A 16,089-nucleotide genomic window follows, 5' to 3' on the forward strand; every position below is an offset into this window, starting at 1 on the left:
AAGCTCCTGTGGGTCCATCCCTGACCCTGTAGGCCCAGGCCTCGCTCTAGTCCCACGCCTCTGATTACAGAGCTTAGGCCCCATTTCTGCCCCCTCATCTGCGGACCTTAAACCCTCTTGGTGACTCGGCCTTAACACCCAGATCCCGGCCTCTCAAGCCTCACCTGCGGGCCCTGAGCGTCGCTCCCAGCTCCCGGCGAGGCCGGCGCTTTCCGCTTCCTGCTAACTGCTTTCCGGGCCATAGTGGGCAGCGCCGCCGCGGCCCCGCAGCCACATGGGGCGGGGGAAGCGAGCGGCAGCCGGACGGCGGGTCATATACTGGGCCCCGGGACCGCGCACCGTAGTGCACCCGGCCCTGAAAGTGGCCCGGACCCGGAGTTGCAAGTAGAAAAAGAAGAGGCGGACAGGAGGGAAGAAGGTAGGGAAAATCGCGGCCGGGGAAGGGAAAAGGAAGAGGAAGAGGAGGCCGGAACAAGCACTATCGGACGCCCAAGTTTGGAAAGGACGGCGAGCGACTAGAACCAAAACACCCCCTCCCCCTTCTCCCGCGCGCCGTCACTCTTGCGCAGCCGCTGCAAAGACGGGGGCGGGGTCTAGAGGCTGGAGGAAAGTTCGTGGCTGTTACTCAGCCGGCGCCCGCCCCTTTCCAACGGTTGTCTGGTGGCGGCTGGAGGGGGGCGAGCTGGGGCCAAGGGAGTCTGGCTTCTGAGCACCGTCCTCGGACCCCAGCCTGCCCAGCCCCAAGCACCCGGCAGTGAGGACGACAATCCCTAGTCCGGGAAGGACCCCCTCCCACCACACGCCTTTACTTGGGAGTCGCCACCGGGTACCTCCCATCCGGCGCACGTTTCCCCCGACCTATCACAAGCCGTGCCCCGGACGCTGTCCGGAAAGGCAGAAAAACGCCCCCCTCTCAGGGTGGGGAACGGCTCAGACTCTCGTCAACCTGACCGGACCTTCGCACCGCAGAGACCCTTCCCAGCACAACTAGCCCAGGCTGCCCCTGACCTTCTGGCCGCCGTCTCCCCACCCCTGGGAACCTTGAGGCTCCATTCTCTACCCCACCTTCTATCCTCCCCCTCCCCCGTTTTTTTTGAACCTCTCTCTTTCCCATACCGTAACTGCCCCTCAGTTTCTTTCCCATTACAGCGACCTTGCCCACTTTGGATTCCTATGACCTGCCGTTCAGGCTACACTGTTTCTTGGGCTTTTTGAAATAGGTCTCACACTGTGTAACATAGATTTCTTATATCTACCATGCAGTCCTAAACTGGGGAGGAGACGGGATGGTCACTGCCTGCCTCCCCTCAGGGCCCAGCTTTCGTCTCCATCAGGGCAGGTTGAAGCACAGGAAAGAGAGTGGCTATTTTTGGATTGTCAGTCTAGTGTGGACAGTGGTCACCATCCAAACAAGGGGGCTTCTTCAGGATCACCCTTGCCTCCATTTTCAGAAGATCCTGTAGGTATTTGAGTGCCAGCCACCACTTTCCTCAGGCAAGAAACCGAGGAAGCAGGATGCTCTTGCTTGGGGCTGACCGGCCTCAGGCTGCGATGCCCAGTTACCTGCTGGTCCCTTCAGGCTTCAGGCCTCATACCTCCTGGGAGCTCTGTTGGCCCATTTGAAGTTCTGCCTACAAGGAGATTTGGATTTGTTTTCCAAGCCAAACCAAAGACGGATTGAGACAGAGTCCTCCACCATCCCAAGCCAGCACTGCCATTAACCCCTAATGCCACCTTGGGAGAGGCAGTTCCATCTTACTTGTCAGGCCTGACCCCTCAGCGACATGCACATAGTGAGTGGGTCAGGAGTGGGTCAGCTTCCTTTTTTGAGCCTGTTGTTCTAGTTCTGTGTTGACTCACAATGCCCTGAATGACCCAGGAGCCCACTGGGCAAGAGTCTGGAATTCCACTGAGAATCCCCAGGTTAGGGCAGGGTTGAGTTGTGTTTGGATCCTGGTCTCCTCTGCCCATGTCAGAGGGGCACACCGGGCACTGCTGCAGGCTCATTCTTGAGGTCAGTGCTTTATCTTGACAAGGATTCTGCATCCCAGGAACCATCCCTGAAAGTACTTCCCAGCAGAGCTCATAATTTCTGTGGAAATAGGATGAAAGCCCATCTGGAAGTTTAAAAGTTCACAGTTGCTTTAAAAAGACTGGCAATACCAAGTATTGGCAAGGAGTTACAGTGGCTGGAACTTTCACACATTGCGAGAGGGCATGTAAATTGATGAAACAAATTTGGAAAAATCTGCGGCAGTACCCACCTATTAAAGCTAAGCCAACAGGTCTACTTCTGGTTATAAACCCAACAGAAATGTGTGTGTATGTCCACCAAAAGGCACCTACAAGAATGTTTACAGCAACTTTGTTTATAATAGCCCCACACTGGAAATAGTTCAAATGTCAATCAACAGTAGAAAAGATAAATCGTGGTATATTCACACAGTGGTATACTACATGGATAAATCTTAACAATGTTGAGTGAAAGAAATCAAACACAAAGCAATACATACGAATTCCATTTTTTTTCCCATTCCCACCTCTCATTTTTCTGAAATGCAAAAACAGGCACAACTAATCAATAATGATAGAAATCAGAATATTTGTTATCGTTGGGGGTTACTAACTGGGAGGGGACCAGAGGGAGCATTTTGGTGTGCTGGAAATTTCTATATCTTGTTCTGGTTGGTAATTATACTGGTGTATACATATTTAAAAATGTATAAAGCTGTACATTTAAGATTTGTGTACCTTATATAAATATGGGAGGAGCACTGGTGGCACAGTGGTTAAGTGCTCAGGTGCTAACCAAGTGGTAGACGGCTTGAACCCACCAGCTGCTCTGTGGGAGAAAGATGTGGCAGTCTGCTTCTGTAAAGATTATAGCCTTGGAAATCCTATGGGGCAGTTCTACTATGTCCTATAGGGTTGCTATGAGTCGGAATCGAGTTGACGGCAGTGGGTTTTGGTTTTTATATAAATATGCCTCAATAAAAATAAATATTAAAAATTCTTCCACCTGGGCCCTTCCTCTGTACACTTAAAGAGATGATCAGGCTAGGGAAGAAGAAAAATTAAAAAGCCACAGCCTTAGTCTGAAATTAACCTGGAGAAAACATTTATCATTTCAGCACTACAAACAAAAATACTCTCCAGGCATAGGAAAGCCTGGAAATATTCTTGTCTCTCTCTATTCTCATACCGTTTCCTTACACTCACACATCTATTTCATCATCACGTCCTATTGATTTTTACCTTCTAAATATCTCTTGAGTCTATTCCTGTCTCCCCACCACCATCATGACCGCCCTAGTCAAGTCACCATTTTTGCTTATGTGAACCATCTGCAAAGATTTCATAGATGAACCACCTGAATCCATTCTGGGCTTTAAAAAAAAAAAATTCTGTTTGCCACAAAATAATAAATGTTGGAGAGGCTGTGGAGAGATTGGAACTCTTATACACTGCTGGTGGGAATGTAAAATGGTACAACCACTTTGGAAATCTATCTGGCGTTTTCTTAAAAAGTTAGAAATAGAACTACTATACAACCCAGAAATCCCACTCCTTGGAATAGAGAAATAAGAGCCTTTACACGAACAGATACATGCACACCCATGTTTATTGCAGCTCTGTTTACCATAGCAAAAAGCTGGAAGCAACCAAGTTATCCATCAACGGATGAATGGTTAAATAAATTGTGGTATATTCACACAATGGAATACTACGCATCGATAAAGAACAGTGACGAATCTGTGAAACATTTCATAGCATGCAGGAACCTGGAAGGCATTATGCTGAGTGAAATTAGAGACAAAAGGACAAATATTGTATAAGACCACTATTATAAGATCTTGAGAAATAGTATAAACTGAGACGAACACATACTTTTGTAGTTACGAGGGAGGGAGGGTGGGAGAGGGTTATTTACTGATTAGTTAGTAGATAAGAACTACTTCAGGTAAAGGGAAGGACAATACTCAATACACAGAAGGTCAGCTCAACTGGACTGGACCAAAAGCAAAGAAGTTTCATGGATAAACTGAATGCTTCGAAGGTCAGCGGAGCAAGGGCAGGGGTTTGGGGACTATGGCTTAAGGGGACTTCTAAATCAATAGGCAAAATAATTCTATTATGAAAACATTCTGCATCCCACTTTGAAGTGTGGTATCTGGGGTCTTAAATGCTAACAAGCAGCCATCTAAGATGCATCAATTGGTCTCAACCCACCTGGATCAAAGGAGAATGAAGAACACCAAGGTCACACGATAACTGAGCCCAAGAGACAGAAAGGGCCACATGAACCAGAGACTTACATCATCCTGAGACCAGAAGAACTAGATGGTGCCCGGCCACAACCGATGACTGCCCTGACAGGGAGCACAACGGAGAACCCCTGAGGGAGCAGGAGAACAGTGGGATGCAGACCCCAAATTCTCATAAAAAGACCATACTTAATGTTCTGAGACTAGAGGAATCCCGGCGGTCATGGTCCCCAAACCTTCTGTTGGCCCAGGACAGGAACCATTCCCGAAGACAACTCATCAGACATGGAAGGGACTGGACAATGGGTTGGAGAGAGATGCTGATGAAGAGTGAGCTACTTGTATCAGGTGGACACTTGAGACTGTGTTGGCATCTCCTGTCTGGAGGGGAGATAGGAGGGTAGAGAGGGTTAGAAACTGGCAAAATCGTCATGAAAGGAGAGACTGGAAGGAGGGAGCAGGCTGACTCATTAGGGGGAGAGTAAGTGGGAGTATGGAGTAAGGTGTATGTAAGCTTATATGTGACAGACTGACTTGATTTGTAAACTTTCACTTAAAGCACAATAAAAATTATTAAAAAAATTTTTTTTCTGTTTGCACTCTGCATATAAAACCAAAACCCATTGCTGTCAAGTCGCTTCTGACTCACAGTGACCCTAGAGGACAGAGTAGAGCTGCCCCATAGAGTTTCCAAAGAGCAGCTGGTGGATTTGAACTGTTGACCTTTTTGTTAGCAGCCAAGCTCTTAACCACTGTGCCACCTGGGCCCCACTCTGCATATACAGTTGTCTTTTTTAATGCAAATTTGATCAAGCTATCCCCATTCCCACCTCCAGGTTAACTCTTCAATGCCTTCTTATTGCTCTTTGGATAAAGATAAAATCCTTAATCTCAACTATGAGACCCTGAATGATCTGGCTCCTAACTTGTCTCCAGCCTCATCCATACCACACTCCTCCTCCTATCTCAACTCCAGCCACACTGTCCCTTGTTCAGTCCTTCTATAGGACCTAGCACAGCTTTAGCTCTACTTGGTACGCTCTTTCTATCCCTCTTTCCTGTTGTAATACTTAGTTATTGTTCAGATCTCAGTGAAAACATTACTTTCTCAGGGAAGCGTTTCCTCACCTCCCTAGACTAGTTGTAAATCCGCCTCTCCCACCATTTGCTTTCATAGCACCGGATGTCTCTCCTTTGTAGCACTTCCACAATTAGAATTTTACATTTACTTGTGTGATTTATTTGATTAATGCCTGTCTCCCTCGCTAGAATGTAAGCTCCATGAGAGCAGGGACTATGGCTATTTTTGCTACTGTTGTATCTGTAGTGCATAACACTTGCTGGCATTCAAAAAAAATTGTTGAATAAATTAATAAATGAAAAAATTTTGAAACTGTCTCCCAATGTTAAGAAAAGTCCCTTGTTTGTCCACTCATCCCACCATCTAGTAAATACTATTCTTAATAAATACAATAATTCTTTGGGCTCAAGCATCACCTTTTCTGTGACCTGGTCCTCCCTTACCATTACCCATCTTTCAGCCTGGCTAAGATACTCTTCTCTGCTCCCACAGGGACTTTTCGTGGATAATTTATCATACTTTATTATAATCTGTTTTCATGTCTGTTTCTCCCACTAGCTTGGGAGCTACTTGAAGACAGAGGGCATCGCTTATTCACACACAAGTGGGAAGGCACCTAGCGCATTTTATACACTGCCTAAATGTTGAATGACTGAATGAAAAGTAAGTCAAATGCATGTTTTACAAAGTCTAGGTATGTCACAGTAGGGTTAACAATAAGCTAAAGGGAAGAGACTGTGCAATGAGAATAATGTTGCAGTAACTCGATTCCAGGATTTATTTACTTATTTAAAATAACTTTTTTTTTTAATTACAAAATAAATATGTGCTCAAACTATAAACTTGGAATTCCAGGAAAGAAAGCCATTAAAAAAAAAATCATCCATAGTTTCAACCTGCAGAGATAGCCACTGTTTACATCTTGATGTCTGATCTTCCAGTTCTTTAAAAAAAAAATTGTGCTGTATTGTCTTCAGATTGCATAGTACTCTGATTGTGCACACTTTAAAATAGAAACCAAGGTAGCCCACATGAAACTATTCTCTTGCATGGTACCTTTCACGCTGTTTTACTATGGGCAGGAGCAGGGACTAAAATGCTACTTTGGCTTAAAAAGAACCATGATCAGATGAAGCAGAAGTTGGAGAGCTGAAGGAGCAGGAAGATGCGATTTCGACAGGACTTAGAGGAGACATAGAAAGATGGCTGGAGGGGCTTTGGTGATGTCAGGAGTCGGGATTCAGGAGCAGCCAAGAGAGGAAAAGAAAGGAGTAAGGAGTCCTAAGGGTCAATGCCTTATGTGTGAATCTGAGATTAATGTCACCACCAGGAATGAGCACAAAGATGGCACACTGGGTGGCTGGGACACACAATCTGGGCGTTTCTATGGCTGTAGACTTCCAGTTCTTTTTGTATGTACCCGTGTTTGTGCTTATCTATCTGTTCTTTTATCTGTATACAGACCTATATAGATCCTTTAAAAGATGATTTTGAGCTATACTATTTTATAACTTTAAATAAAAACCCCAACAGTTCCAATATTCTCCACTCCCACCATCCAATTCAGTCCTTGTAACCCTTCCACCACAATGCATGTGCTGCTAGAGACCCATCAGTGGGCTAGGGACCCAAGACCTGTTCTACCTCTTACTTTCTCTTTGGCTTGGTCTTGCCAGGAAGAATAAACAATAGGAAATACTACAAAATGCTTCAGACAAATTGAATTGTGTTATACATTCTTAGTAACAGTAATTTCTCTTGTTTATTTGCATAGATTTTCTGGAACAAACAGATGCTGCCACAATTTCCTGTATGACTCTATCCTTCACGCTTTGGAGGTAATTAACCATCCTTGCTAACAAAGGGGCAAATGAAGGCTCAGGAGAACAGCATTTCTATTAGGAGAAAGGATTTGGGATTGTAACTCATACAAACCATAATAAAAACATAGCAAGGAAAGAGACTTGGAGGACACAGAAACATGAACTGGCACAGATGGTAAGCACTCAACAACTGCTCTTTGATGATGTAAAGATGTTAGACTTTGCAAAGAGCTCTCTGAGGCATGTGAATGGTAATTACTTCACCCACTGTGGAAATATTATCCATATCCTGGGGCATAGGTTATTAAAGGTGGAATACATTATAGAGGCAGCTTATGTAATTAAACTCATGCTTTTACAGAAAACTGAAACCAAAAAAGCCAGGTCATGCAGCTAGTCAGTGGAGGAGCCAAAACTGAAACTAAGCAACTCTGGCTCAGATGATTTCTACTTTGCCACATTGGAGAAAAATATTTGGGTCCACTTGAAGTTACAAGTAGTATTTATTTTAGCATTCTCCTAGTGTTGTTTACATGCCTTCTCTTTATTCAGAACCTGAAATATTTTATCTAGAACATCGACTAATTTAAGAGCATAAATTCTTTGTCAACACCATAATTCAAAGATATGAATTCTTCTTTGGTCTTCCTTATTCATTGTCCAGCTCTCACATGCATATGAGGTGATTGAAAACACCATGGCTTGGGTCAGGCACACCTTACTCTTCAAGGTAACATCTTTGCTTTATTAACACTTTAAAAAGGTCTTTTGCAGTAGATTTGGCCATTGAAATGTGTCCTTTGATTTTTTTTAATTTTTATTGTCCTTTAAGTGAAAGCTTACAAATCAAGTCACTCTCATATAAAAATTTACATATACCTTGCTATATACTCCTAGTTGCTCTCCCCCTAATGAGACAGCACATTCCTTCTCTCCACCCTATACTTCTGTGTCCATTCAGCCATCTTCTGTCCCCCTCTGCCTTCTTATCTCCCCTCCAGAGAGGAGCTGCCCACATCGTCTCATGTGTCTACTTGATCCAAAAGCTCACTCTTGACCAGAATCATTTTCTATCTTACAGTGCAGGTCAACCCCTGTCTGAAGAGTTGGCTTTGGGAATGGTTCCTGTCTTGGGCTAACAGAAGGTGTGGGGACCATGACCTCTGGGGTTCTTCTAGTCTCAGTCAGACCATTAAGTCTGGTCTTTTTATAAGAATTTCAGGTCTGCATCCTACTGCTCTCCTCCTCCTTCAGGGTTCTGTGTTGTATTCCCTGTCAGGGCAGTTATCCATTGTAGCCGGGCAACATCTAGTTCTTCTGGTCTCTTGAGGTCATAATTACCTTGTGTCTTTGGTGTTCTTCATTCTCCTTTGCTCCAGGTGGGTTGAGATCAATTGATGCATCTTAAATGGCTGCTTGCTAGCACTTAAGACCCAGATGCCACTCTGCCACTCTCCAAAGTGGGATGCAGAATGTTCTCTTAATCGATTTTATTATGCCGATTGACTTAGCTGTCCCCTGAAACCATGGTCCCCAAACGCCTTCCCCTGCTATGCTGGCCTTCGAAGCGTTTGGTTTATTCATGAAACTTCTTTGCTTTTACTTTAGTCCAGTTGTGCTGACCTCTCCTGTATCGTGTGTTGTCTTTTCCTTCACCTAAATTAGTTGTCTACTATCTGAATAGTGAATACCCCTCTCCCTCCCTCCTCTTGTAACCATCAAAGAATGTTTTCTTCTCTGTTTAAACTATTTTTTGAGTTCTTATAATTGTGGTCTCATATAATATTTGTCCTTTTGCAACTAATTTCACTCAGCATAATGCCTTCCAGATTCCTCCATGTTATGAAATGTTTCACAGATTCATCGTTGTTCTTTATCAATGTGTAGTGTTCCATTGTGTAAATATACCATACTTTATTTATCCATTCATCTGTTGATGGGCATCTTGGATGCTTCCATCTTTTTGCTGTTGTAAACAGTGCTGCAGTGAACATAGGCGTGCATATAATCTGTTCGTGTAAAGGCTCTTATTTCTCTAGGATATATTCCAAGGAGTGGGATTGCTGGATCTTATGGTAGTTCTATTTCTAGTTTTTTAAGGAAGCAGCAAATCGATTTTCAAAGTGGTTGTACCATTTTACATTCCCACCAGCAGGGTATATTTGACAAAGGCCTAAAGTCAGTTAAATGGGGAAAAGACAGTCTCTTTAACAAATGGTACCTGGCATAACTGGATATCCATCTGCAAAAAAATGAAACAAGACCCATACCTCACACCATGCACAAAAACTAACTCAAAATGGATCAAAGACCGCTTTATAAAATCTAAAACAATAAAGATCATGGAAGAAAAAATAGGGACAACGCTAGGAGTCCTAACACATGGCATTAACAGTATACAAAACATCACTAACAATGTACAAACACCAGAAGAGAAACTAGATAACTGGGAGCACCTAAAAATCAAACACCTATGCTCATCCAAAGACTTCACCAAAAGAGTAAAAAGATTACCTACAGACTGGGAAAAAGTTTTTAGCTATGACATTTCCAATCAGTTCTAGTCTCTCCACAACCTCTCCAACATTTATTATTTTGTGTTTTTTAGATTAATGCCAGCCTTGTTGGAGTGAGATGGAATCTCACTGTAGTTTTGAGTTGCATTTCTCTAATGGATAATGATCTTGAGCATTTTCCTCATGTATCTGTTAGCTACCTGAATGTTTTCTTTAGTGGAGAGCTTGTTCATATCCTTTGCCCATTTTTTAATTGGGTTATTTGTCTTTTTGTTGTTGAGTTTTTGCAATAGCATGTAGATTTTAGAGATTAGATGCTGATCAGAAATGTCATAGCTAAAAACTTTTTCCCAGTCTGTAGGTAGTCTTTTTACTCTTTTGGTGAAGTCTTTGGATGAGCATAGGTGTTTGATTTTTAGGTGCTCCCAGTTAGCTAGTTTCTCTTCTGGTGTTTGTGCATTGTTAGTGATGTTTTGTATACTGTTAATGCCATGTGTTAGGACTCCTAGCGTTGTCCCTGTTTTTTCTTCCATGATCTTTATCATTTTAGATTTTATAAAATGGTCTTTGATCCATTTTGAGTTAGTTTTTGTGCATGGTGTGAGGTATGGGTCTTGTTTCATTTTTTTGCAGATGGATATCCAGTTATGCCAGGTACCATTTTTAAAGAGACTGTCTTTTCCCCATTTAACTGACTTTAGGACTTTGTCAAATATCAGTTGCCCATATGTGGATGGATTTATGTTGGGATTCTCGATTCTGTTCTGTTGGTCTATGTATCTGTTGTTGTACCAGTACCAGGCTGTTTTGACTACTGTGGTGGTATAATACGTTGTAAAATCAGGTAGTATGAGGCCTCCCACTTTGTTCTTCTTTTTCAGTAATGCTTTACCTATCTGGGGCCTCTTTCCCTTCCATATGAAGTTGGTGATTTGTTTCTCCATCTCATTAAAAAATGTCTCCTTTGATTTCTTGATTGCTGCTTCTATGTGTGTTGACTGTGGATCCAGACAAAATGAAATCCTTAACAACTTCAGTCTTTTCTCCATTTATCATGATGTTCCTTATTGGTCCAGTTGTGAGGATTTTTGTTTTCTTTATGTTGAGCTATAATCCAAAATGAAGGCTGTGGTCTTTGATCTTCATCAGTAAGTGCTTCAAGTCCTCTTCACTTTCAGCAAGCAAGGATGTGTCATCTGCATAACAGAGGTTATTAATAAGTCTTCCTCCAACCCTGATGCCCATTCTTCTTCATACAGTCCAGGTTCTCGGATTACTTGCTGAGCATACAGATTGAATAAACATGGTGAAAGGATATAATCCTGACACACACCTTTCTGACTTTAAACAATGCAGTATCCCCTTGTTCTGTTTGAATGACTGCCTCTTGATCTATGTATAGGTTCCTCGTGAGCACAATTTAACATTCTGTAATTTCCATTCTTAGCAATGCTATCCATAATTTGTTATGATCCACACCGTTGAATGCCTTTGCATAGTCAATAAAACACAGGCAAACATCTTTCTGGTATTCTCTGCTTTCAGCCATGATCCATCTGACATTAGTAATGATATTCCTTGTTCCAAGCCCGCCTGAGTCTGGCTTGAATTTCTGGCAGTTCCCTATCAACGTACTGCTGTAACTGCTTTTCAAATGATCTTCAGCAAAATTTTAGTTGTGTGTGATATTAATGATATTGTTCAATAATTTCTGCATTCTGTTGGATCTCCTTTCTTTGGAATATGGACCTCTTCCAGTTGGTTGGCCACGTAGTCATCTTCCAAATTTCTTGGCATAGACAAGTGAGCACTTCTAGCACTGCATCCATTTGTTGAAACATCTCAGTTAGTATTCTGTCAATTCCTGGACCCTTTGGTGGGCCACAATTACCATATCTGCACAGTCCTGCCCAATCACTTAGGTGGGAGTTAGAAGACCACGGTGAGAAAGGCCACACAAATGTAATCCATTGCACTGCAACTTCCAACTTTCTACATTCTCTTACGGGATATAGTAGACAACTATTGTTTTGGTCTGCCCAATATACTTGCGCCTTTCTTTTTGTTAAAGAATCATGTCTTTACTCCCAATATCAGTCCATGCAGCTGACTCTAGGACTCATTTGACTCTAGGAATGTGTACATAATCTACTTCTGGACAAAGCTGGAGCTATTGGGAAAAAGGCTCCCATGATGCTGGGGTCGCTAAGCTAAAAGAATATGAGGCTGAAGATGCTGGGGTCAGTTTACCATCCCATAGGGGAGGCTTACCTAAGAATGAAGTAAACACTGAGGAAAACAGAACAAAGAGACAGCCGCCAGCCCTGATAATGTTGTTCTGGAACCCCCATTAGTTTGAGTCACTTGCAACCAAACAAGTCTTGACTAATAACCACTTGTCAGCTAAGTGACCTTTTGGTAGATGCTATGCCTACCAAGATGTTTGTTATAAAATGTGTTCTGGGGATCCCGGCCGGCAGGATGGTGCCATCCACATTGCTGCACTGCTTCTCCTGGTTGCTGGCCCTGGCCTGGCTCTCGAGCGGTCTTTCAGCTCGGTCAAAGTTCTACATTTAAGAGTTGCCGAATAGCAAGCCTGATTGGCTGAAAGTTGGACTCACCTTGGGCACCACAGTCTTCCTCTGGGTCTATCTCATCAAACAACATAATGAAGATGTTTAAGAATATAAAAGAAGAAATGGGTTGGAATAAACTATTGAAATACCAATATATTATCCTCCATATTGTGATTACAGCAGTTCCTCTGGATTCACCAATCTTTTGATTGTAAATGAGAGAGAAAAAGTTATATGTGAATGTATATTGTCAGCATTTGTGTGTTGCATCATTAAGTGAAAAAAATAAAAATACTTCTGTATTCGTCAGAAAATGCATATCGTGATAACTAGCAGAAAATGTTAATTCTAAGGTATAGTATTGGAAGTATTTCAATATGAAAGGTACATGGTGTTAAGTGTGTAAGTTGAAAAATTTAATAACAGAAGTTCAATGTGAAAAAAAAGTGTTCTGTCCATTTTGTTGTGTAGGGAAGAGAGTACTGGCTGGAATTTAGGGTTCCTTAATCCTGCCTTTAACACTTACTAACAGTGAAACTGAACAAATCAGAGAAATAAATCTAAACCTCAATTTCTTGTCTTTGAAATAGATATATGACTGTCTTAGTTATCCAGTGCTGCTGTAAGTGCTACAAGTGGATGGCTTTAATAAAGAAAAATTTATTCTCTCACGGTCTAGGGGGCTAGAAATCCGAATTCAGGGTGCCAGCTCCAGGGAAAGGCTTTCCCTCTCTGTCAGCTCTAGGGGAAGGTCCTCAATCTTCCCAGTCAAGGAGCTTCTCAGCACAGGGACCCCAGGTCCAAAGGATGCAGTATTGTCCTGGCTCTTGTTTCTTGGTGGTATGAGGTTTCCCTATCTCTCTGCTCATTTCTCTTTTTTATATCTCAAAAGAGAGGATTGATTTCAAACACAAACTAATCTTATAGTTTGAGCCCTGCCTCATTAACATAACTGGCATAATTCCACCTCATTAACATCATAGAGGTAGGATTTACAACACATAGAAAAAATCACATCATATGACAAAATGGTGGACAGTCACACAATACTGGGAATCATGGACTAGCCAAGGAAACACACATTTTTTTCAGGGTCACAATTTAATCCGTAAAAATGACTATATACGTGTTCCTGAATTGTACTGAGGATCAAGTAAGATCACACATGTGAATTGTAAAATGTAAAATGCTTTAGACATGTAAAGAATTATCATTACTATATAAGATAGACTTTCAGGACCTAGAGAGATTCTGTCTTCATCTTCATAGCCTGACTCTGTATGTGTGTGGGGGGGGCGGGGTGGAATGGAAAGGATACTGCCACATTGTCCTTCAAAAGACTGTATTAATTTGCACTTTCTTTGTAAAAGTATCCATTTTCCTATACCTAACCAATGTTGTTTTATCAGTTTTTAAAATATTTGCTAATCTGGAAAAAAAGCAACTAATTGCCACATTTTAATCTTGTAAATGGTGCTTCCTGGGTGGTAGCTGGAGATGTTTTAAAAAATCTTCCAAACCAGCATCCCAAAACCTGCACAGAGAGCACAGTAGCAACTGCTTTTCTCCTGCCCTGGCACAGAGTTGATTGCTCAGCATGGCAGTTAGATATAACAGTTGGCTGGAGGCCTATACAAGCTGTTGTGGCAATAGAAAAGGACACTCCTCCCCTTCTGCTCATTTGCTGAGTGAATGAATGAATACACACTCCCTGTGAAATCATGAACCTGTGAAATCAAGGCCCATTGACCCACATTTCTCCAGACCCATGGCAGCCACACGCCCCTCGGTGCCTTTTTATTTTTTTTTACATTTTATTTACTTTGTTGTTGAGAATATACATAGCAAAACATACAGCAATTCAACTGTTTCTACATGTACAGTTCAGTGACACTGATTATATTCTTTGAGCTGCACAACCATTTTCACCCTGCTTTTTTGAGTTGTTCTTCCCCATTATCATAAACTCACTGCCCCCTAATCTTTTGAGTTGCTGTTGTTAGTTTGATTCCATGTAGATAGTCTTAAAAGAGCATAATTCTCAAGGCATTTTTTACTAGTTAAGCTAAACTACTGTTTGGTTTTAAGAAGACTTCAGGGGATGTTTTTGGTTTAAGATTAAAGGATTATCTCAAGGCAATAGTTTCAAGGGTTCATTCAGTCTCCATGGCTCCAGAAAGTCTGAAGTCCATGAGAATTTGAAACCTTGGTGCCTTCTGAAATCACTGCACAATCCTCTTGTACCCCCTTCTTCCAGAAGTACAAATCAGGGGTGGGAGACCCATCTACAACACTTAAAATGTAACAGTGTGATTAGAGGACAAGTTGGATAAAATCATTTTCTGCTCTGTTCTCTAGCCCTGTACCTTCTCAAAACACTATCATAAACATTATTTTGCTTGAGGCTTTTGAAAACCCTAAGAAGTAGATAGCATTAGCCCAATCCTACAGTGGAGGAATTGGAGGCTCAGAGAGGTAAGGCAAGTTGCAAAAGCTACACAGTGAAATCAGTGGCAGAGACAGGACTAAAACCAAAATCATTTGCCACCTAATCCAGTGGCCTTTCCTCAGTTCATCCCCTTTCATGGTGGGATCAGGACTCACAAAGGCCTGTCATATACCAGGAGGTTCATCGTAGGCACAGGTAGGTCTGTTAAGGTCATTTATTCCTCTGGTCCTTTTAAAGCTCTCTCTCCTTGGCCAGGAGTAACTCTGACACCAGATCCTGTGCTTGTGACCAAAGAGCTCCCTCACCCTTCCCAGCTACTTAAGAATCAGGCAGGAATCACTATCCCAGCTCCTAGTTCAAGTCTTAACATTACAGAGTGTTTTTATAATGGAGTTTTTCTACTACTTATTCAGCTGAAATAATCAGTAAGTATCCATAAGACGGAAATTTCTGGCCCCAGCCAAGAGATTTTATTTCGCCAATTCTCCTTAATATAGGCCAGGTGGGAGAGGGGGAGGGCCAGAATAGGCAAAGGATGAAACATGGTTCCAAAATTTGTAAAGGAGGTGGATGGGAAACCTTAGTGGTTCTAGAAAGGAATGTCAAACTGTAGCACTTTACCCAAGCCGTCAGGCCTTGAGATGCAAAGGGCCTGAAAGACATCTTTCATCTTCCGTGTGCTTATTTTACTTATTTATTTATTTTGAAGGCGCCTGGCTGTACAAGGGTTAAAAATGCTTGGGATTTCATTTCTCTAATTACTTAGAAGACCATCTGTGCCCTGCTTTGACACACGAGCCCCATGCTGATCTGGCTGGGCCTTCCTTTCTCCAGCCTTCCCCTCTCCCCATTCCCAACCATCTGGCTGTGGGATCACTTTTGTCAGGGAGGAGGGCTGGAAAATGGAGAAACCCTTCCCTCCCAGTTATCTCTCTGATACCCTGGGACTACCATCAGAGGACCATTTGACAGAAGTATACCCTTCCCACCAACAAATATCCAAAAGCTGCATCTGGGTGGAGGCCTACTCTGGCTGAAGAAGTGAAGATCTCCTTCCCTCCTCCCCTAGGGAAACTTTTGCAGCTTTATCTCTCTTTTGCAGACCTGCCTTAAGCTGAGTCATCAGCGTGAGCATGAGAATATTTTTAATATGTTTAAATACAGGTGAATAACATTACAACCATCACGTGTCTGTCAGTTTGTTATACTGTGGTGGCTTTCGTGTTGCTGTGATACTGGAAGCTTTGCCACCGTATTTCAAATACCAGCATTTTTATCAACTTCTGCAGTCTGAAACTGATCAAACATACAATCAGGATGCATTGATAATTACTAGAGATCGGAATGTGAAAGTTGGAAACAAAGAAGAAGAACTGGTA

General features: G+C 42.5%; 1 protein-coding gene and 1 pseudogene across 1 annotated transcript in view; one reads left to right on the forward strand and one right to left on the reverse strand.

Moving 5' to 3' along the window:
* DCAF12 (DDB1 and CUL4 associated factor 12) overlaps nt 1-556 on the reverse strand; it is a 29,841-nt gene extending 29,285 nt beyond the window's left edge. Inside the window, exon 1 of the mRNA XM_049897059.1 lies at nt 165-556. Within this exon, the coding sequence (XP_049753016.1) occupies nt 165-242 (78 nt within the window). The 5' untranslated portion in view covers nt 243-556. The remainder of the gene's footprint in view (nt 1-164) is intronic.
* An 11,610-nt stretch (nt 557-12,166) lies between these two features.
* On the forward strand, nt 12,167-12,397 carry LOC126083386 (NADH dehydrogenase [ubiquinone] 1 subunit C1, mitochondrial-like; annotated as a pseudogene).
* Nucleotides 12,398-16,089: the final 3,692 nt, after the last annotated feature.

This window comes from Elephas maximus, chromosome 9, assembly GCF_024166365.1.
Source record: "Elephas maximus indicus isolate mEleMax1 chromosome 9, mEleMax1 primary haplotype, whole genome shotgun sequence".
Classification (NCBI taxonomy): domain Eukaryota; kingdom Metazoa; phylum Chordata; class Mammalia; order Proboscidea; family Elephantidae; genus Elephas; species Elephas maximus.